We start from the raw sequence: 21,236 nt of genomic DNA, 5'->3' as shown, positions 1-21,236 counted from the left end.
ATGAGGTCCCAACTAAGCGTTTCGCGATAGTACGCAAGACCTGGAGCAATGGACCTCCTAGGCACCTCTGTCGAGACCGTAGTGCGCCGCGCGAGCATCAACCATGTCCCCGAGCCTCGCGCGGGGAAAGTCGTCAGTATTATTGTTGCCATGATGTCGGCATGTCTAGTCGCTAGCCTTTTCGGTTAGTACTCTGGCGTTGTGAGAGTGAGTTATCGTGGACCTAAAATATGTGCTGACGCATGATGTAGTTGTACGTTGGCTGTCGGTGAGAGACTGGAGGATATTGCCCTGGACCATGTGGCGTGAGATACGCTCTGAAATCAAGCCGTTGTAGGCTATGCTGACCATTGAAGTCGTCTTGTTGATCTACTTCTTTTCGTTCGTCTTTGTCTTTGGGACGTCCATTCTTCAGTTTGGATATGGAGCCGACCTCAACTTCCATACGTGCTCCGCCGCCACCTTTTTCTGCTTGGCGGGATACGTCTCAACAAAGGTGCGCTGTATATCAATCATCAGCCTTCGATTAGTTACTGACTTTTGTGTTGCAGTTGGTACGTTGATACTAGGTGCCAGGGCCACAGTTGCCGCTAACTGACTCGTGAAGTTCATTTACCTTTTCATGGTAGAAAGAGCAGTGAGCATGTCCTTTTCTGTCAGGAAAGTCCGTAGTTGCCACTTACTTACATCAAAAGCACATCATTCGGCAAACAAGAAAGAGTCGCTTCAAGTCGAAACTTTACCTCATTAACTCACTCGGTATGCTAGGTAAGGCCGCAATCGAATTAAACCTGTTGTAACGAATGGCTAACCTCTCGAAAGGTGTATTCGTGCTGATTGTTATTATGAATTTCATCTTGTGAGCTGCAAGTTGCGCAGATTCCGAACCCCACTGACAGCTGTTGCAGCCGAATAACACATTTTGAGGATGGCATTTGTATCATTGGGATGCAAACACCAGTGATACTGCCGCTGATCTCATTCGATGCGGCCGTGAACGTAAGTCCTCCCTGAGCTCCTTAATCAAACCGAAACTAACCCGTTCGTTAGGTCTACCTCACAATTCTGTTTTTGCTGCCTCTATTGAGTAGGTCCCGCACACTATTGTTCATGTGACGATGTGGAGTACTAGGGTGGCAGGCTGATAACCGGTTTCCAGGTCTTCACTCCGTAAAATACAACTTCTGGAGGCCATGGACTCTGGACTGGAGGAATAGACGCATCCCGCGAGCCCCTCCTAACGTCAGACTGCGGAAACTCGTCATTCGTACGTTTATTGGGTCTTGTTGCACACTCCTCAGCAGTGTAACGTATGTATCTATTCAAAGCCTCGTGACTCTGTAACGCATGATTGACACACCGTACCAGAAACCTCACGGTTCTTATGACCCTCAATGGCGAAGTTGCATGGCTTTGTTTGTTGTGCTGTAACACTGATAGTAAGCACATTTGCACACTTTTAAACACTATCCGCTAACGCCTTTTAGTATCTTTCTCCGCCCTCGTAATTAATTGGATAACATCATCTGGCCAAGAGGCAACACTACGTACCCTGACACGGCCGTCACACGGCGTATCCACACTCAGCCCGGATGAAGCAGCGAGTATTCCCCTGGATCCCGATGGAAATAGCATCAGCACCACCGCAAAAAGATGGGGACAGAGGCGAACCAAAACACCAACAACGACAGGTATCTCATCAGTCGATAGACGAGAATGTGATACCGAGCAAGGCTCGGATGCAGTGGAAGACGCGCGAGAAGACACGTACGAGCCGGGTATTGAGCATTCGGAAACACAGAATCAGGAGAACCACTCTAAAAATACCCGGTGACCCTTGTATATAAAGGAAAACAGACCTTTGATCTTTATGAAGCACAAGAAATGTTGGAAGGTCGGTCTTCTCATGCATGAAACATCGCGCACGAGTGGCTGAAAGAGAGAATAGAACAGGGATGAATGGCTAACCGCGATTACAGCAGGGGACTTGAACAGCCCCGATTTCGACGCTGTTATGGTTTGTCCTTTCCCAGTACCCTCCGAGTTTGCGTTTCCATAAATCACGATACCCCAGAGCATTCGTACGTCATAATCGACTGGCTTGCAATCAGGATCGCACAAGTCTGTACTTCTGAGCGCAGTGTCAATGTGCGCCCCTTGGAGTTGACCCAAGCGTATAAGCCAAGCATTGCTTTAAGGCTTTGTCAAGGTTTCACTCCACTCTTCTTCGGCCCACTAGCTAACATCGGCCCGTGGAGTTCTCATGATCTAAATGGGTAAATAGCTAAAGTGCCGAGGACAAGGTGCACTTAACCCGTAACATGTCAATTCTTACGCGCGGCCGCTTTGTGGAAACATCGAGCTTGCATTCTCTTGTTTCCAGGTTATGGTGGTCATCACCAAAGCCTTGATGTTAAGACGAAGACGATGCGAGGAGAAACGAAGGGGTATGATAAATATAGCGTCAAACGGTAAGGATAGTGCAATAATCCTCTAGTGTCTCGATGTCGAATGCCCTTGTGAGGTAGATGGAGATGCGAGTAGTAGGGAAACGTGATAGTAAAGCTCAGAGCCCCTCTGGAGTCACTAGGGTAAGTCAAGGTTACACTAACTATGATAGGCTTCCAGCATCCAACGGCTGGCTCATCATGTCTGGTTCGCAGCACCTCCAAGGATTTCATTGACCATCAAGCGGCTGTTGCTGCTGCGCCTACCAGGACCGGATAAATCTGCCGCATACATGGGCCAAGATGAATGCTTCAATCCCCACCCACCGTTGACTCTGTACGTCGACGGTTGAGCTTCCTCGGAATCCGGGGCCCATGGTCCGTCGGACATTTTCCAGCCTACTGCCTGTTGCATTGTTTGTTCGCACAAGAGACCCCACTGAAGAAGCTTATGACCGTCCACCATTGGGCAGATTAGGTAGGCCATCATAGTTGGACACGAGTCAGACATTCTTCCGGTGTCTCTCCACAAACGGGCAGATCACAGGGCTGTGCTTGCTAACCCCAGGCGCTAACATCAATGCGAGGCTCGCCGTACTATATCCGGGACCTATCGTGACACCAATCAGGAGCTTTACGTTCTAGTACATCAGCCTTAATCGGGCTCCAATATCAAGCTAGTCGTCTAGCCGAAGTGGCGATATCAGTGCTGCTCAAGGTTTCGAAACATAGCAGTCACTCGGCTGGATTCGCCTCTGGGATTCAGATATCCGCTTTCAAACAAGAAGGTAGGTGAATCATGATGGGTCGTCTACTGCCCAGAAGAACCCTTGTGTTCAGCCGCGTCTAAGGGGAAAGCCACCTACCCCACTCGTCAAACCATCAACACCGAGTTTTGCAAGAGTCTTGGGCGTGAACAGCCTCACGTTGACTGATTTCCCCGGTCATCATGCCTTGCTAGTGCTCCGCTTCTAATCAATCTGTCGCCCGTAGCACCTGCTTGGGAACAGCCGTGGATGACGTCCAAATTTGGAGTTGACGATGACGCTTCGAGGAGACGTTGCAGTCTGTACGATGCCCCGTGCTGTAACGAGAGCTTAGAGATGGATCACAGCTCAGGGAAACGACTTGACTTGTAAGTCTGAAAAGTAGATATAAGGCGGCCGTCGATGTCCGGAATTCAAGTTCTCGATCCAATCCAATCCAATCCAAACACACATCCGCAATCACACATTATCAACTTCATCCATCTCCTACCAAACTTCTCACAACACCCTTCTCAAACCAATCTTCAATATGCGTTTCTCCGCCATCTCTCTCGTTCTCGCTTCTGCTCTCGCAGTCAATGCCGCAGTTGTCCCCGTGATGGCCAAGACCAGCGTTGGTGTTGAAAACGGGACCGGCAGTCACCTCGCTGAGCGCCAGGCTGGTGTCGCTGGCGCAATCACCTCCATCGGCAGCAGCGCCATGAGTGTCGCCACCGGCGCTGCTGTCAATCTCGTAACTGATTCGCTTCGTGCTATCGTGGACTGGACCAAGGCCCGTGAGACCTTCACCAAGCAGACCACGGACGAGATGTGGAAGAAGAACCCCGACCCCGCCAAGTTTCCCGCCGCCGTCTGCTACAACAAGGGCTACCGCCTCGCGGACCCCAATGGCGTTGATGGCAAGGCCAGCGTCACTCTTCGCTCCAACCTGCTCAAGGTCAAGTAAGTTATTCATCCATGGGGTTCGGCTCCGGCCAACCATCTCATCTGAGTGGAGTCTTCAATAAGCTTCACTCTGGGCTGGCTAGAGTTTCGGCACTCGCCATCTATGTAGAAAACAAGCTAACGCGGTTCGCAGCTATGACTGCATGTACATGACCGGCCCCAACCAGTTCTTCACTGACAGTGACGGTGGTCTCATCAACGTGAGTAAACAATGGTATTGCATCAAGTCAAAGATATCAGCCTACTAACATGTTCTGGTAACAGCTTTCCTACTCCTACGACGGCAACCGTTGTACTTTCGATCAGTCCACTGGTGACCTGACCTGCAAATAAACTTGGATTGTTCCGAGAAGAGGGCCTGTAGAGCATGTTCGGAATGAAGCTTAGTTTCCCCCGAAAAGGTCTCCAACCTCTGTACATAAGATTCTTGATGAATACCTGTCCGGAACTACTCGGTATCATATTGAGACTGGACTCAGTATGCGTACATAGCATTTGCCATAGACTGGCATTTCACTTGTCAATATAAGCCCGCTGAAACTTATCAGAAGATACTCTTTGTGCCACTGCTAGACTGATAATAGACGGCGACCTCTGAGGTGGACCATTTTGTTCTTGCTTGGTCTTGTAGGACGTTTTGAACGGCACTGGCGAATACTAGGCACTGACCAAAAAAAGAGGCCCCAGAAAACAGTACTACAGAAAGGTGAAGTAACTGCTTGGTACGTTGCAGGTCTTGAGTGTCACGTTCCGTAGATAATATCTGCATATGCAAACATCGGGGTTAGTAAATGTTCTCGTCATCCTTCAACAAGCAGGAAGACGCACATCAGCACAGACAACAACATCGCACGGATGGACCTCGACGTTGAGATCCATTTCGCGGCCCACAGCATTCCAGCTTCGCATCTGCAAGCCCCAGATATCTGCAAGAGCGTCACCTGTGCCTTTCTAAAGCATCTTGCGAAACCGTAGAATACCTATATGTTGAAAAAATTTGGGTTCTCTGCTAAAAGAGCCTTTTACTCCATGTTTTATAATGGCTGGCAATATTTGCTCGGTGTGAGGCTTCTTACGGGAGATCGACGGACACACTTAAAGAGACCACCCCCCATTTACGCCAGACCATAGTACTGTAATTTGAGTGATACTTTCTTTATTATGGATCCTCACGTGCGCCGCTGGGTTTCAGTTTGGAATGCCTCATGGGGAAAATCTCGGGCTAAACCGATATTTGTTTTTCTTTCTTTTTCGCTCCATCACCTTGTGTATGTGGCGTACAGGCCGGAACTACGCCTTTGCCATTGTACAGTCCGAGGCTAATGAATCGGAAATCAAGCAACTAGTCTTTTATTTCAACTAAATTTGGCCACTTTGAGAACGGCGGCTAGCATTAATTAATGAAAGGCCGTTAGCATAGTCCACAAGAATGAGCATGAAGCGTTGAGATTAAAACTTACACGCGACAAGAGCTATGTGTGTATGCCCGTAAATGACTGAAACATCGGAGCCAGTAAGGACAGAAGGAAGCGAGCGTATATTATACGTTCCAGACGTCTGTGGCTTAAGGCAAGGGATGAGAATTTTGCGTGGCCAGTCGCCGATTAGCATAAAGTCTCACATGCAAGGTACCGCTGACGTGCACGATGCATCACTTCAAGTTCACTACACACGTTTCGAGTCAAGCAGCAGCCACACCCGATGAGCTAGACTACATCAGAGCAGCCGTGGCGATCGCTAGAGTTGTCCGTTGTCTCAGCCCCTTTCAAATGTCGTTCCAATTTGAATGCGGCTCCTTAACCACGTAGGCCCAGAGAGTCCGGGGGACCTACAAAGTGCGTCCGTCCCGCCTCTGACTACGATGAGACACCATCCTCCCTACCTCCCAAGCCTGAAAATCCGGCCGAAGAAGAACGAACCGAGATGTCTACAAGCGAAAAACCCCGTGGTCATGACAGCGCGAATGGCGAACACCATCACCACGACATGCGCAAGCCGCATCTCAGTGTGGTGGAGGGCCACCTGGTCGCCGCGTCAGCCGAGTTCGTCGGCACCTTCTTCTTCCTATTTTTCGGCTATGGCGGCCAGCTCATGGTGGTCCTACAGGGTGCCAATTCAGCTCCGGATGGCTCGCTCAGCGCCGAGGGTGTTGTCTTCATCGCGCTGACCTACGGCTTCTCCCTCCTCGTCAATGTCTGGACGTTCTACCGCATCAGCGGCGGGCTATTCAATCCCGCAGTGAGTCAAGAATCCTAAAATCCACAGACTTGTGGAAAGCCGCTGCTTACCATGGCGTGATCCAGGTCTCCATTGGACTGTCTCTCGGCGGCCAGTTGCCTTGGATGCGGTCTCTGTTCTTGATTCCGGCACAGCTCTTGGCCTCCATGTGTGCCGGAGGACTAGTCGAAGTCATGTTTCCCGGAAAAGTTTTTCAAGCCAATTCATTGCTTGGAAACAAGACCACCGTGGCCCAGGGCCTCTTCCTCGAGATGTTCTTCACAGCCCAACTGGTTATAGTCGTGTTCATGTTGGCTGCTGAAAAGTCCCGCGACACCTTCCTCGCACCAATTGGTATCGGCCTTGCTCTCTTTATGATCATGATTCCCGGTAAGCCTTCGGCCCATGGCAAGATCCACCGGCCGGTTGGTAAGCTGATAGTTCGCCACAGGGACATTTGTCACGGGAGGATCACTCAATCCGGCCCGTAGCTTCGGATGCGCCGTGGCCGGGAGACAGTTTCCCGATTATCACTGGATTTACTGGCTCGGGCCGACATTAGGAGCTGCACTTGCCGCCGCCTACTACAGGTTCGTGAAATGGATTCACTATGAAGAGGCCAATCCGGGCCAAGACTTGCCCGTGGATCCGGAACAACTTGCGGCTGCTCAATCCTCGCAGTTGGCTGGAGGGCATGGTGGCCATGGGTTACATGGTTTACATGGTTTACATGGACTGATTCCTCACCGCCATGAAGTTTAATATCGAGCTTGTAGATGAGATAGGTTGAATAACGGTGCTTATATTAGCTTGTTTTAAAGGCATCAACTGATTCACAGGTCTCCACAACGGAGTTTAACAATGGATAATGATATGGAGATTTAGTAATAGTAATAGCGCCATGAGAAGACATAATTGCTTGCCACGTAATGATGGATATTGCTTATGAGTCGTCAACAATAGTTGTGGACTGTCGCTATCTATGACTGTCTACAATTTTGCCACAAGGCTATTCTTGGACAGTTTTTCCGCAACATCGTGTGCGCCACCACCTTTGCTGAACATCTCCCTCAGGTCCTTGACTAGAATCTCGGGTCTCTCGTGCGCGGCGAAGTGGCCACCGTCCCCATGCGAAACCGCGAAGACAACGGGACCAAGCGTCTTGGCATGGCTCATGGGCGGTACAAACAAGTCCATGGGGAAGATGGACACTCCGAGCTTCACGCGTGGAATCCACTTCATTTGTTCCGTCGGCCTGTTGGGGTGGTTCACTTCATAGTATATCCTCGCGCTTGCTTCGGGGCCGGCCCTGGAGAACTGGTAGATGGAGATCCACGTCAGGATCTCGTCGTCGGTCCACGGGTAGCTGTCAGTCCAGTCATGCAGCTTCTCCAGGATCCACGACAACAGCGCAACAGGGGAGTCGGCCCATGCCAAGCCCAGTGTCGAGGGCTTGGTCGCCTGCTCGAGGTTGTAGCCGGAGCCTTCCTGGCGGAACCACCGGCTTCGCTCAACACCTTTGTTTTCTTTCTCGGTGTAGGGAACCAGGCTCTTGAGGTACTGCCACGGGTTCTTCAACAGCGATGGCGGGGATGCCGCGACCATGTTGATGTGTGAGGCCAAGACGTGGTCCGGGTACAGAAGGCCCATGAAGCGGGTGATGCTGAAACCCCAATCACCTCCTTGAGTGACTATGCGTTTATCAGTCTCACAGAAAGCATCAGCAAAGACGAGGAGGCTGACCGTATTGCTCATAACCGAGCTTCAGCATAACCTTGTGCATGACCTCAGCATACTGAGGCAAGCGGAAGCCCGGCTTCTCGGGACCTTCGGAAAAGCCAAAGTTGGGAAGTGAAGGCGCGACGACGTCGAATGAGAGGCCATTCTTCTCCGTCGTCAGCAGCGGCAGGATCTTCAGGACCTCGAGGAAGCTGCCGGGCCCTGATGACGAGTTAATAGTCAACCTCAGCTTCTACGGCCAATAATATTAGACGAAGGCATTCTGCTTACAGCCATGGGCGAAAAGCAAGGGGACAGCTCCGGGTTGCTTGCTCTTCTGATGCAGGAAGTGAATTTCCAGGTCGCCAAAGCCGTCGACCGAGATCGTCGTCGTGAATTGGGGAAACTCGTTCAGCCTGGTCTCGGCAGCCCGCCAGTCGTAGCCGTTGCGCCAGCGATGAACAAGCCTCTCGACCTCGGAGACTGGAGTGCCGTAGTCCCAGCTGTCGGTGAGCCCAAAGGCCGGTGGGAACTTGGCGAGGTCGAGCTTGGAGTGCAACTCTTCGATCTGCGAGTCGGGAACCTCGATCTTGTAAGGCTTGATCGGGGATGCCATCGTGACGATGTCCGGGGCTGTGCCGCTGATGCGAGAGGTTTGGTCCGGGTATGGTTATATATGAGAACTCCTCTCGTAGCTTGAGGAAATAGTTCAAGGTGTAATGCGATGCAACACTCGATAATAAACGCACAAATACAAAGTATGAGATTCGCGGTGTTTTATGTCGGGGTTCAACGAGCGCGCCCTTCTTTGGACCTGAACGTACGTGCCTATGGCGTCAGAGACACTACCAGCAGTACAAACGTCGCTAATACTACGTCTCTGACTAATTCATTGGCGCTGTTGTGGTACCTTGGCTTCTTCTGTCGGGGGATAAGGGGGTGAGGTGAGTGAGGGGCTCCCTGAGGTCTGGCGGGAGTGTTTTTCCAGGGCCACCCATATCAGTAGAAAACGCCATCTGATCTCGCTGAAGGGGGTCTTGGAGGTCTGACATCATGGACATGCTTAGTGGAAATGCAGTGAGATCAAGATACGGCAGGGCGCACTTTTGACATGGACATGAAGGGCGCGCTGAGAAATTGAGCGTTTCTTACAGATAAGAAGCTGAATCATGAGAATTTCTAGGGCATTGATAAAATGTTTGTGCGAGTAAGGTGAAATCGTTGATGCCTCTGCTGAGCTGTGGACATGGTGTTCATCCTTGTGCATCCACGCACCTGTTTACTGAGGTTAAGCTCACTACGATTCACTACATCCTCACTCTGAATAATACACATCAAACATGGTGATAATGAAGAAGAAGAAGAAGAAGAAGAAGAAGAAGAAGAAGAAGAAGAAGAAGAAGAAGAAGAAGAGAAAAGGGGGAGCCAGATCACAATTGGTTGAATATTTCTCATTACACGTGCATGCTGTTAATCTCATTCAACACCGACTTGCTCTCAGTTGATCATAACTGACCACGGCTTCGAGCAGTGTTTGGGCACCGTTAGCGCTGTCAATCGTTAGGCCATTTTTCATTTCAGCATCGGCATCGTAAGTTTACTTACCAGTCCGCCGGGCTGCAATACTCTTCCGGGTGGTGGCTCACCCCGTCTTTGCAAGGGACAAAGATCATTGTGGTTGGGCATCGCTTGCTCGTATAGACGCTGTCATGGCCAGCGCCGCTCGTCAACGGTAGCCACCCGTCGGCTCCGACAAGGCCGTTGGCCGCATCCTCTACGGCCTGGATGCACCCCTTGTCGAACTTGACCGCCGGCGAATCGTTGTCGAGCGTCCACTGCAGCTCCACGCCGCGGCCGTCTTGCTTGGCGATTCCCTCAAAGGACCTCAGGCACTGCTGCTGCACTTCCTCGACCACAGTGTCCTCGGGGTGTCGGATGTCGAGAGTGAAGGTGACATCTGAGATGATGGTATTGGTTGACGAACCACGCGGGATCTTGATGACCCCAGTAGACGCCAACGCGCCAAGCTTCTTCGCAATCGCGTTCGAGGACGCAATCATCTTGGAGGCCGCAAGCAACGGATCCTTGCGTGACTTCAACGGCGTCGTCCCAGTGTGGGCGTCGCGGCCCCGGACATTGAACGTGTACCAGCGGTACGCCTGCGCCCCTTGCACGACACCAATCTTCTTGCCGCTCTCCTCCAGAATGGGACCCTGCTCGATGTGCAGCTCGAAGTGCGCCCCCAGCGGGAAACCGGTAGACGCATCGCTGGAACACGCCAGGGCACCAATGTACCCGTGTCTCTCGAGTTCCGCTTTCACGGTCACGGAGGGATCAAAGATGTCGGCCAGATTCCAGGCCTTTTCGCGCGGGATCTCGCCGGCCCACACCCCCGCCGACATCATCGACCTTGGGAACCGAGCACCCTCCTCGCTGGTTTCCGTCAGATGCCGACGCGGTCTCCCCTGGATCGATACACTCACTTGGTCCAGTTGACGATGCCGACGTCAAACTGAGTCCGGAATCCATTATCCTTCATCGTTCGCATCACCTCGACGGCGGCGAGAACACCGAGGATGCCGTCGTATCGGCCGCCGCGGGGCTGCGTGTCTAGATGGCTGCCCATGGCAGTCATCGGGGCCGGTGACTGGAGAGAACCCTTTCTCTTTGCAAACATGTTGCCCATCTCGTCGACGGAAAGCGAACAACCCAGGTCCGCCGCCTCGTCTGCGAACCAACGCCTCACACGGGCGTCATCGTCAGATAGCGCCAGCCGGGCCATGCCGGTTTCTGTTGGTTCCCTTCACGAACGCATTAAAACCAAAACGCCCTCCCGGCGCAGTAAACCGGACGGGACAGAGATAGCAGATGAACACGCACCTGCCATAACGATGAGCTGCTCCCCATTGGCACGTATGATGAATAGTCTCCTGAAGCCGGTCGGCGTTGATTTTGAGCCGTGATAAGGAACCCCGCGCGGTTGATAGTGGCCTCGCCGAACGAAGGACGGGCAGCAGCGGCTTCGTGCAAGAGATCATCCTGCTGATGAACGGGAATTGGGCATAAATGATGGTAAGCAGAAAGGGCTAGGAGATACCTTGGGTGCAAGAAGCCCAGAGCTCGTGCGGTGTTGACGGAACAGAGAAAGGCGACGTGCATTATACTTCCTAGAGAGGGAGAGGGGGGATAGGCAAACAACCAACCCCGGCCCATCCCATCGGCAAGCTCGCCCGACTTCGGGTCAGAGCCCGCCCATCGTCCAATGCATGGATGCTGGGCGACTCCATCTAGACTGATCTAAAAGTCATCGAGAAGATTGAAATCATCGCACAAGAATAGGTCAGTTAAGGATACCATTGACTTCTTCAAATGCTACTACGAAGCCGCAAAGTAGGCCTTCCTCCACATCGCGGCCCTGCTGCCGGCATCGCCGACGGCCAAGGCGGAGAGGTTCGCACGAGATCCCTTCGACCGGCATCCCGCCACGCCTGTTACGTTCCGGTCGACACTGCGTCACAGGGTATCGCAGTCGCCGAGGACTTGACGACTATCTCGATTTGCGATACAAAAGCCGTCGCCCCGGCGTAGACTGTCGGACCCGGGATGTTGTACGTCCCAGTAGGCGAGTGGGAAATGTCGTAGAGCAGGCCTTCCTCTGCAGGCCGATGCAAGTCTGTCCCCAAGGTGCCCGACGGCTTATCGTTACCTTCACCCGCAATCTCGATGTTGATGCACTGAGGGTAATGCTGCGCGCCCTGTTCGGAATCCCTCGCGTAATGCAGCGCAATGATCTCATGTCTCAGGACGTAGTGTCCCGGCACGACCTTGGGCGGAATCTGCACCGTCCAGCTGGCGTTGTTCCGGATAGGATGTCGGTCGCCCATGTTCCCCACGCAGTTGCAAAACTGGTCGCGTCGGCATCGGGGTCGACAAGTCCAACCTTGTCAATGGCAAAGAAGTTTAGTCTTGTCTTGTCGGCGGCCTCGCAGGATCCGGCCTCTTCCCCGCAGTATGCCAAGTACGTCGTCGTCAACACTGGGCCGTGATGAGACTCGGGCCAGCCCTGCCACTGGAAGCCGATGGTGGTTCCGGCAGTAAAGGGAACGTGGCCTTGCGCGTTGGTAGCGTTCGTATGGCATACAATGTCTGGCTTGCCGTAGCTTTCTGTGCCGGCCCAGCCGTCGTTCTTGACCCACGTGCCCCACGCTGCCAGGACTTTTGGGGTTGTCGAATGCGGGTTGAAGCCTTGATAGGAAGCTCCATTGACTACGAAGTTCAGCACGCGACTATTCCCTAAGGCCAGGCCAGTTAAACCAGCAAAGATGATAACGACGCGGCGCATTGTCTAGTCGAGCAGTCGGGCTTTATTTCTGCCAGAGATATCAGAACGTAGAGCTACCACGGCGTCAACTAGAACCAGTCATATAAGTAGCACCTCGGAGTATCGGTGGCATTTTCCAACTGTCCAAGATAGGTATCATCAGGACACTCTATTTGACTCTGGCGTTGTGGCATTCTGAAGCTGCTTGAATGGCCAAACACGCGGCAGGGGATGGATTTTAATGAACAAGGGTTTATTCAACCGGGACACTGTATTGTGTTAATGAAATTGCTTGTCCGCCTGGCCTCCCGGACTTGGTTAGCGGTTGATCGGCCGATATCCAAGTTCCAGGTGCAACGCCATTGATTTCGTCTAATTTACTCAAGAAGAGGATGGCCCAGTGTTTTCAAGGTTGCCCAATCGTCTTCCAGGCATCGATATTGGCATTACTACAGAAGAAAGCAAGCGAGACACTCGGTAACATCTGCACTCTTTGTCGATTCGGAGAATGGAGGATAAGCGCCCTTTAAAGCGAGGGACCGGCATCAATGCCCATCCTATACTTACTACAAACCTAGCACTAATCTATCCAACACCGTAGTATGCTTTAAAGAGCCGACCCTATCCAGCAGTTCGACTATGTAAGCAAATTGTTGAAGCAAGTCTTCAAGCCACGAATAAAAATAAAGCAAAGAAGCAAACCACCAAAAGTTGGACCATATGCACCTGAAGCAAAAGAGATGGACGATCAGGGAATCGAACCCTGGACCTACCGCATGCTAAGCGGTCATTATACCACTAAACCAATCGCCCATTTGATATTGTTAAAAAGCTGAGAGTAGGCTACTATATAGGTAAGACGTCTTCTCACAAGATCCAGTGGATTTATATAAAGATAATTATCTCTCATTAAATGTGTCTCAACAGGAAGAGTCTTTTTTTCTATCCAGGATGCATCGTTGTAGGCTCCTCTGGCTGTAAAGAGACAACATTGTATTGTAGTTAAGTACATCATCCAGTCTCTCGGTGTCGCCATCAGCCACACTGTTCTAGCGCGCGCCTCCTTGCATTGCTAGACAAATAATTATCAATGCTTCTCGGTTCAGCTGCAGTTGTCTCGACTCATTTCGCGCCTAGTCATAGCTGTAGCCCCTAATCGGGTGAAGGACCTGTTCTAGCCAAAAGCCCTTCGTCAAGTTTTCAGCCGCGCCAGTCTTTTGACAACCGAAATTGTGTCGCGTGTCTGAATTCCTTTTTCGATCATGTTGTCAATCTTTACTATCTAATACCCCATGATCGTGGCGCTGACCGAGACAAGAGGCACGAACCTCTCCCGGACGCCGCAAGACCGCAATTTGCGTCCTGCCCCACGGTACGGCATCTCCGGATCGCATTTCTGGGGGGGCTGAAGGCGCTAGTTTTCTCGCAAACTCGACCCCGTGGTTCTCGGGTCGTGTTACCATCTTGGTTCAGCACAAGCTGGGACTCCTAGCTTAACCTAATCTTTGTTTTCTCCTGAGGATTCGAACATTATCGTGCCTTCAGCTCTTTACACACTTTGGTCGGAGTTTCGGGATTCTCCTTGGCCCAGTTGCTCTTCCAGAACCATATTGGGTTTGTTGACGAGATCAACAAGGGGGAAAAAAGCGTATCCACGCCAAGGGCAGCAGCCCCATCATGGCAAGCCCACATGAACATTCCTCTAGGCCAGCTCCATCACAGGATGAGAAGCTCCTCATGGCCGGTCTATTAGTCTAGTTGGTTAGGACGTCGGATTCTGATTTCACAATCATATCCTTCCGTAGGCCCAGGTTCGAATCCTGGATGGACCTAACTTTTGCAATTCTCAGTCATGCTTGTTTGTCTTTTTGCCTGTCTCGCTCGCCTCTTTCTAGAGGTTTTAGAGATCAGAGATTTTCTGTGTTCCCGCTTTTTTTTGTTGCGGCTCGGATACTAAAATGAGAAAAAGTGGCACAAGCTGCTTGGTTCGTGCTCCCCCGGGCATGGCGTGTAATAGTAATACATGTAATTATTCGTTAAGTAGCGCAGTTGTTGGTGTCTCGGGCCGCCTCCTAGGTCGCTCGCTAGGCAAGAATTCCGGGGAAAAACAACAGTTCACAGACACCCCTTTTTCGACCTTGGCTAGACCAAAGCCATCTCCTGACCTGGCTGGGCTATTATACGCCAGACCCATCTAGCTGAGGTGCGTCAGGTAACTCGTTCAACTCTAAGCGGCAAGGCGTGGCAGCTTCCTTAGGTTGTATGCTGGCACGATTGTGCGTATGGCATATCTGGGAGTGAGAAGTCAGACAGGACTCGGGCCACGAGGCTTTTTCTTCGTTTCCTTTGACAACGAGCACACAGGTCACCTCGAACCGCAAAGGCCTGGGTAACTAGTGTTATAAGAGAGGTGGCAAGAGCCACACAAAATACAACTGTCCTCCAATATTTCTTTCACTTTGTACTCTGATAGCCGTTGTCTCTAGATCAATAGCTCAACCCCATTGCGCACATCACAATGACTTCGCCGCTATCCGGGAAAGACGACATTGAGAAGGCTCACCAGTTTTCCGTAACAAAGAAAGCATTAGCAGTACCGGCCGAGCATCAAAGCGTCTCTTCTCAGAACCAGCTCAAGACTCCGTCAGTTTGGACGAGTCAGACGTCATTGGTGTCCGAGAAGACAGACAGCGAAGATGAGGGTACCTCTACGTTGGTAAATCCATTCGACCTGAATGTATCCATCTTTCTCTTACAGTTACTAGGTGACCTGGGATGGGCCAGAAGACCCGAAGAACCCTAAGAACTGGACTCGGAGTCAGAAGTGGACGGTGAGTCTCCTGCATGATTCAACCCATATGTGCATACGCCCACTGACGGCATCGATAGACTTCATTAATCATTTCGTCTTTCGCATTTCTCTCCCCCCTTTCCTCGTCCATCGCTGCACCGGCCCTCAAACCGATCGCTGAGGATCTACACATCACAAACGAGGTCTACCGTCAGCTGGTGCTGTCCGTCTTCCTCCTGACATATGCTCTCGGGCCTTTTATACTTTCACCCTGCTCAGAGATATGGGGTCGGACACCCATTGTGAGAGTGGGCAACATGATATTCATTATATCAACCACATTGTGCGGGTTCGCTACTTCGAAGGAACAGATCTTGGCCTTCCGGTTCTTGGCCGGCATCGGAGGGAGCGTTACAGTCGGGGTAGATCTTCACCAACCAGGCTTGATGGCATGTGTTTCTGACTCGTTTGATACAGATGGGAAGCGGTATCTTGGCAGACTGTTGGCGACCTGAAGAGCGCGGGAAAGGCATTGCATTCATGCAGTTTGCACCAGTCATAGGTCTGGCAATTGGTCCGATCCGTATGTTGACAACCGCTCCAACCACCCGAATCTTGATGATTCGCTAACATTCGAGATCTTAGTTGGCGGCTACATCTCCCAGTACGCAACCTGGCGGTGGGCCTTTTGGCTTGTAGTCATTGTGAACCTCACCGTCCAGCTGATCGCGCTCTTCTTACTCCGGGAGACGTACGCACCACGTCTGCTTCAGCTGAAGGCTCGCGATCTTCGCAAGGCCCATCCTGGGCAAACCTTCCATACCGAGTGGGAAAAGAAAAACCGCACTCTGCCCGGAATTCTGAAAATCAGCTTATCACGGCCCTGGGTCATGCTGGCAACGCAGCCCATCATTCAGAGCTTAGCAATCTACCAGGCTTTCAACTTTGGGTTTCTCTACCTCATCATTTCTGGATTTCCTACACTATGGGAAGACCATTATGGGATGAGTAAGGGTATCGCCAGTTTGAACTACATCTCGGTCGCTGTTGGATCCATGATCGGTGTCTTGATCTGCGGTCCAGCCATGGACGCGACCTACCACAGACTCAAACTGCGCTACGGTATGAAAGAAGACGAGGTCGGTGCTCCAGAGTTTCGCATACCCTTGATGATTCCAACCGCGTTCATTTCACCGTGCGGTATCTTGCTGTTCGCTTGGTCAGCACAGAACAGAATGCATTTTCTGGTCCCAAACGTAAGAAAATACTTGTAGTCCTCTTTTTTCTGTACCATGGCTGATCGGTGCTAAACACAGATTGGGATTGCCATTACAGTCGGAAGTAGTATGATCTCGTACCAATGCATATCGGCCTACATCGCTGACTGCTTTTCACTTCACACTGCATCGGCATCGGCTGCTTGCTCCTTTCTCAGGTCGATGGCTGCTTTCTCATTCCCGCTTTTTGTCCCTGCGCTGTTCGGTAACCTCGGATACGGCTGGGGTGGGAGTCTATTGGCAATTGTGGCCGTGGTAGTGGGTGTACCGGCCCCATTCCTGCTGTGGAAGTTTGGACACAAGCTGCGGACTAAAAGTCGGTTCGGAAATTCTCGATAAACAAAAGTCGTTCTTAAACTCACTCAATTCTGAATCCTCGCGTACCTAGCGTGAAACTAAGATGACCATTCAGCCGGTGGCAGTGCCATATGTCTCCCCTTACCATTGTAACCTGCCGACTGAGATAACTTTATCCTTTGCTGAGACTCTCTGCTGACTCGATGCCTCCAGTCAGGCGAGAGCTTTTGGTTGTACACGAGCAATAGTTGAGGAAGATACTGGACATCTTGAATACAATATAGGAGGATTTCCGTCGGCAATGGCCGCTTGTCGAATACGGCATAGCTGCCTCCAGACGACGGATCGAAGAGCTTGCGTCCACTATCCTTGACTTTGATCCATTCTCGTCTCTCCGCGGGGCTCAGTGGACTATGTTTATCGATGCACTTCACCAAGCCGCAAAGGAAACCTTTGCGAAGCCCCCGTGATGCGAACTCCATCAGTTGGAGATCCTGAACGCCATCAAGCTTGATGCCAAAGTGAGCGAACAAGGCATCCGAGTCATTGCGGACATCGAAGAAGACCTTTGTGATCTTGGGAGATTCCAGGACGGATTGAAGGGCCTGATTGCTCTTGTAACCCGGAGTCCGAAAGGCTTTGTGCCCAAGAGTGCGGACGTCAATAGGGTTAAAAATATCCAGTCCATGGGGATCCATGGATATCCATAAATATAGATTAGTTTTTTTTTAGATCCATAGGTATAGATTAGTTAGAATAGATATCTAAAAAAAACTAGATCTATAGTTATAGATTTAAAAAATCCTTATATCTACTAAATAAGATAAGAATAGATTTTTAGATTAATCTATATAATAAGAATAGATTCTTAGTTATTAAAGATAACTTAGTAGAGTTAAAAGGGCTTTTATTTTCTTAATATCTTTTAGACTTTAAGAAGAATATATCTTCTTACTATAGTACTTTAATTTTACTTTAGTAGTATTTAAGTACCTTTTAAACGCTATTTTCTCTATTAGCTTAGTTATTTTACTTTTTACTAATAATCTTACTACGCTTTTTAGAAGTAGTAGTTAACTTTTTTACTTTTTATTAATACTTTACGCTTTATATAGTAAGGTATTTATTAATTTTAGCTATAAAATAGTTAATATAAATAGTTAATATATTATAAAAGTAGTTATATACTAGTCTTTATATCTTTAGCTTTTTAAGCTAAGCCTAAATACTAACTAATAGTATAAAGCTTCTTAATAAGGTTAAGGTCTTTACTTATAATAGTTATATAGTTTATATATATAGCTATTAGGTTAGTTACTATAGTAATATTAGTTAAGTTTTTATAAAATATTAAAATACTTACTTTTAAAGACTAAGATAAGGATATCCTCTAAGGCCTCCTATAGAGCTAGAAGAGCTTCTCTCTAGAAGTAGAGGTTAGGGATAATACTACTTATAATATTATAAACTATACGCTAGAAGGTAAGCTTAAAGAGAGCTATTTTTTTAAAAAATATTAATTACTAAAACTAAATCTCTTATAAAGCGTATACTAAAAAAAGAATATTAGAAATATAATAACTTAATATAATAATAAGACTTACTACTAAGTATAAAGTGCTTCTAGTAGTTAAGCTGTCTTATATACTTCTTAATATAAGAAGCCTTAGGAGTTATAGTAGAAATAATAAATCCTAACTTAATAAAAAGTGTTAGATATTTAAGTAAAAACCTTAAGTTAGAAAATAATAAAAAGAAAATAAAAATAAAAAGAAAAAAATAAGTAGATATACTAAGTAGTTATTATTATTATTATTATTATTATTATTATTATTATTACTATAAGAAAAAAAAAATTAATTATATAGTAAAAAAAAATAAAGCTAGTAATTTACTAGTTAGGGAAAGTATATACTATATATTTAGGTAGTAGTAAAAATAAAAGGTATATACTAAATAGAAAGTAAAAAAAAAGTAAAGCTAGTAATCTACTTATTATAAAAAGTATATATTAAATAATAAAGTAAATAAGAGAGGTTATATAAGTTCTAGTCTATATACTATAAATTTTTTTTAAAAAGTAAAAAAAAAAACTTTTCTTAATATATAATCTTTTTATTTATAAAAATAATCCTATAATAAAAAAAAACTTAGTTTAAAAAAGATAATAATACTTAAAAAGAATTTTTCTTAACTTAAAAAGGGAAAATAAAACCTTATAGTAGCTATTATATCTTTAGCTTCTAGCTAGTAAGGTAAGTCTTTTATTTTATAATATAATAATCCCTACTTAATTTATATTAACCCTAATATAGGACGCCCCTAAGGATCTAGCGTAAAGGAAAAAAGAAAAGCTTCTACTAATTACTCTAATAACCTTAACACTACTAAAACTTATTAAAGACTTAAGAATATATTAGAGGTCTAAAAAGTTAAGGTAAAAAGAATAGTTATAATAAATACCTAGTTTAGTAAGAAGTTTATAAAGCTTTAGAAAACAGTAGCTTTTAGGAATATATTCCTTACTACCTAGAAAGCCTAAAAAGCTTTATTAATAGAATAAGGACTACTAGTAAGCTATAGTCTACTATCTCTTAATTTCTTTTCTTTTTATAAAAATCTAGTATCTATAAGAATAGCTATCCTAACTAGTATAATAGCTAAAGTAGTCTTTAAGAGGATAATAATAATAAGATATATAATAATCTTAGTAATAATAACTAAGTAGATATTAATAAGTAGTATACTATTAACTTTACTAAAGATAATAGCGTTAAAGAGGATACTATAGATATCTAGATATTAAAGGCTTAAACGCCTACTAAGATTTAGTAATAGTACCTATAGAAATCTAATAATATAAGTTAAGTTAGTTATTATATTAATTATTATATTTTTAATTTTTATTTAGGCTACCTTAGTTACCTTTTTTACTTACTTCTAAGGAATCTAGCTTACTACGCTTAAGGTTCTCTAAGTAAAGCTATCCTGCCTCTACTATTTTCCCTAAAAAGTAAAAGTAGCTCTTAATAAAGTAGGAATCCTCCCCTAGGATAAAATAGTCCTATTAGTATAAGACTTCTTCTTAATAAAGTAAATCTTCTTATAGCTTATTTTTTCTAAGTTCTAGTACTAAATAGAATTTAATTTAGATATAATATAATATAAGAAGTTAGTCCTCTTAAAAAAGTATACTTAGTAAGAATCTCTAATTAAGCTTTTAGATTTTATACTAATTATTTAAGAGGTAAAACCTTTAATCTTAAGTAGCTAAAAAAGCTTTTAGATACTTACTTAGTAATTATTCTTATAGACGCTATTACTAATATAATGTCTTAGTTTAGAAGATAATTTAAGATATTCTTAAGATATTTACCTAGCTAGATAATTAGGAATAGCTTACTTTACTAAGTCTTACTAAAATATAGAAAAATATTAATTAATTTTTTATAAAGATATTAAGATTATAAATCTTTTATTTTAATATTATAAGTCCTAGCTAGTAGTAATAGTAAAGTATATTATAATGCTTTTTCTTAAGAACTTTTACCTAGATTTCTAGAAGACCTTTAATTAAGTATATATTAAGAACTTATTTTAGTTTTACTTTCTCTTAAGTAAAAAATAAAAAATAAGTTTTAAGAATTATAAATAAAAACACTAGGATTTTTAAGGTCTATATATTCTTTAAATTATTTAGACTTTAAAGTAAAAATATCTCCTTACTATAGTATTTTAATTTTACTTTAGTAGTATTTTAGTACCTTTTAAACGCTATCTTCTTTATTAGCTTAGTTATTTTACTTTTTACTAATAATCTTATTATACTTCTAAGAAGTAGTAGTTAACTTCTTTACTTTTTATTAATACTTTATACTTTATATAGTATAGCGTTTATTAATTCTAGCTATAAAATAGTTAATATAAATAGTTAATATATTATAAAAGTAGTTATATATTAGTCTTTATATCTCTAGCTTTTTAAGCTAAGCCTAGATACTTACTAATAGTATAAAGCTCCTTAATAAAGTTAAAGTCTTTACTTATAATAGTTATATAGTTTATATATATAGCTATTAGGTTAGTTACTATAGTAATATTAGTTAAGCTTTTATAAAATATTAGAATACTTACTTTTAAAGACTAAGATAAGGACATCCTCTAAGGCCTCTTATAGAGCTAGGAGAGCTTCTTCTTAGAAGAGAAGGTTAAAGATAATACTACTTATAATATTATAAACTACACACTAGAAGGTAAGCTTAAGGAGAGCTATTTTCTTAGAATATATTAATTACTAGAACTAGATCTTCTATAAGGCGTATACTAAAGAGAGAATATTAGAAATATAATAACCTAATATAATAATTAGACTTACTACTAGGTATATAGCGCTTCTAGTAGTTAAGCTGTCTTATAAACTTCTTAATATAGGGATACTTAAGAGGTATAGTAAAA

At 46.2% G+C, this 21,236-nt stretch overlaps 8 protein-coding genes and 2 non-coding genes across 10 annotated transcripts; 5 read left to right on the top strand and 5 right to left on the bottom strand.

Moving 5' to 3' along the window:
* Positions 1 to 48: 48 nt before the first annotated feature.
* Positions 49 to 2,059, top strand: GLRG_05512 (uncharacterized protein; the record flags this gene model as incomplete). Its single annotated transcript, XM_008096197.1, has 10 exons — positions 49 to 184; positions 252 to 305; positions 357 to 496; positions 608 to 637; positions 696 to 759; positions 823 to 859; positions 909 to 999; positions 1,051 to 1,087; positions 1,160 to 1,267; positions 1,983 to 2,059. The coding sequence occupies 10 exons, from the start codon at positions 49 to 51 to the stop codon at positions 2,057 to 2,059; spliced, it is 774 nt and encodes a 257-aa protein (XP_008094388.1).
* A 1,684-nt stretch (positions 2,060 to 3,743) lies between these two features.
* GLRG_05511 (uncharacterized protein) lies at positions 3,744 to 4,492 on the top strand (the record flags this gene model as incomplete). The annotated part of the gene is made up of 3 exons (XM_008096196.1): positions 3,744 to 4,156; positions 4,293 to 4,359; positions 4,424 to 4,492. 3 exons carry the CDS (start codon positions 3,744 to 3,746, stop codon positions 4,490 to 4,492), a joined length of 549 nt encoding a protein of 182 aa, XP_008094387.1.
* Positions 4,493 to 6,082: 1,590 nt separating this feature from the next.
* GLRG_05510 (MIP family channel protein) lies at positions 6,083 to 7,115 on the top strand (the record flags this gene model as incomplete). The annotated part of the gene is made up of 4 exons (XM_008096195.1): positions 6,083 to 6,397; positions 6,463 to 6,766; positions 6,828 to 6,966; positions 7,058 to 7,115. 4 exons carry the CDS (start codon positions 6,083 to 6,085, stop codon positions 7,113 to 7,115), a joined length of 816 nt encoding a protein of 271 aa, XP_008094386.1.
* Positions 7,116 to 7,366: 251 nt separating this feature from the next.
* Positions 7,367 to 8,711, bottom strand: GLRG_05509 (epoxide hydrolase; the record flags this gene model as incomplete). Its single annotated transcript, XM_008096194.1, has 3 exons — positions 7,367 to 8,067; positions 8,120 to 8,317; positions 8,387 to 8,711. 3 exons carry the CDS (start codon positions 8,709 to 8,711, stop codon positions 7,367 to 7,369), a joined length of 1,224 nt encoding a protein of 407 aa, XP_008094385.1.
* An 864-nt stretch (positions 8,712 to 9,575) lies between these two features.
* GLRG_05508 (hydantoinase/carbamoylase family amidase) lies at positions 9,576 to 10,982 on the bottom strand (the record flags this gene model as incomplete). Its single annotated transcript, XM_008096193.1, has 4 exons — positions 9,576 to 9,645; positions 9,701 to 10,528; positions 10,579 to 10,885; positions 10,976 to 10,982. The coding sequence occupies 4 exons, from the start codon at positions 10,980 to 10,982 to the stop codon at positions 9,576 to 9,578; spliced, it is 1,212 nt and encodes a 403-aa protein (XP_008094384.1).
* A 604-nt stretch (positions 10,983 to 11,586) lies between these two features.
* Positions 11,587 to 12,437, bottom strand: GLRG_05507 (glycosyl hydrolase family 61; the record flags this gene model as incomplete). The annotated part of the gene is made up of 2 exons (XM_008096192.1): positions 11,587 to 12,000; positions 12,036 to 12,437. The coding sequence occupies 2 exons, from the start codon at positions 12,435 to 12,437 to the stop codon at positions 11,587 to 11,589; spliced, it is 816 nt and encodes a 271-aa protein (XP_008094383.1).
* A 720-nt stretch (positions 12,438 to 13,157) lies between these two features.
* Positions 13,158 to 13,229, bottom strand: GLRG_13133. The gene has a single exon. It is a non-coding gene; the product is annotated as a tRNA-Ala (tRNA).
* A 930-nt stretch (positions 13,230 to 14,159) lies between these two features.
* Positions 14,160 to 14,248, top strand: GLRG_13132. Its single transcript has one exon. It is a non-coding gene; the product is annotated as a tRNA-Gln (tRNA).
* Positions 14,249 to 14,934: 686 nt separating this feature from the next.
* Positions 14,935 to 16,823, top strand: GLRG_05506 (major facilitator superfamily transporter; the record flags this gene model as incomplete). The annotated part of the gene is made up of 6 exons (XM_008096191.1): positions 14,935 to 15,132; positions 15,182 to 15,247; positions 15,306 to 15,629; positions 15,685 to 15,790; positions 15,853 to 16,463; positions 16,524 to 16,823. The coding sequence occupies 6 exons, from the start codon at positions 14,935 to 14,937 to the stop codon at positions 16,821 to 16,823; spliced, it is 1,605 nt and encodes a 534-aa protein (XP_008094382.1).
* A 56-nt stretch (positions 16,824 to 16,879) lies between these two features.
* On the bottom strand, positions 16,880 to 17,479 carry GLRG_05505 (3'-5' exonuclease; the record flags this gene model as incomplete). The annotated part of the gene is made up of 1 exon (XM_008096190.1): positions 16,880 to 17,479. The coding sequence occupies one exon, from the start codon at positions 17,477 to 17,479 to the stop codon at positions 16,880 to 16,882; it is 600 nt and encodes a 199-aa protein (XP_008094381.1).
* Between the last annotated feature and the right edge of the window lie 3,757 nt (positions 17,480 to 21,236).

The sequence above is a fragment of the Colletotrichum graminicola genome (assembly GCF_000149035.1).
Source record: "Colletotrichum graminicola M1.001 genomic scaffold supercont1.19, whole genome shotgun sequence".
Classification (NCBI taxonomy): domain Eukaryota; kingdom Fungi; phylum Ascomycota; class Sordariomycetes; order Glomerellales; family Glomerellaceae; genus Colletotrichum; species Colletotrichum graminicola.
This window is presented reverse-complemented; position numbering and strand designations above follow the sequence as displayed.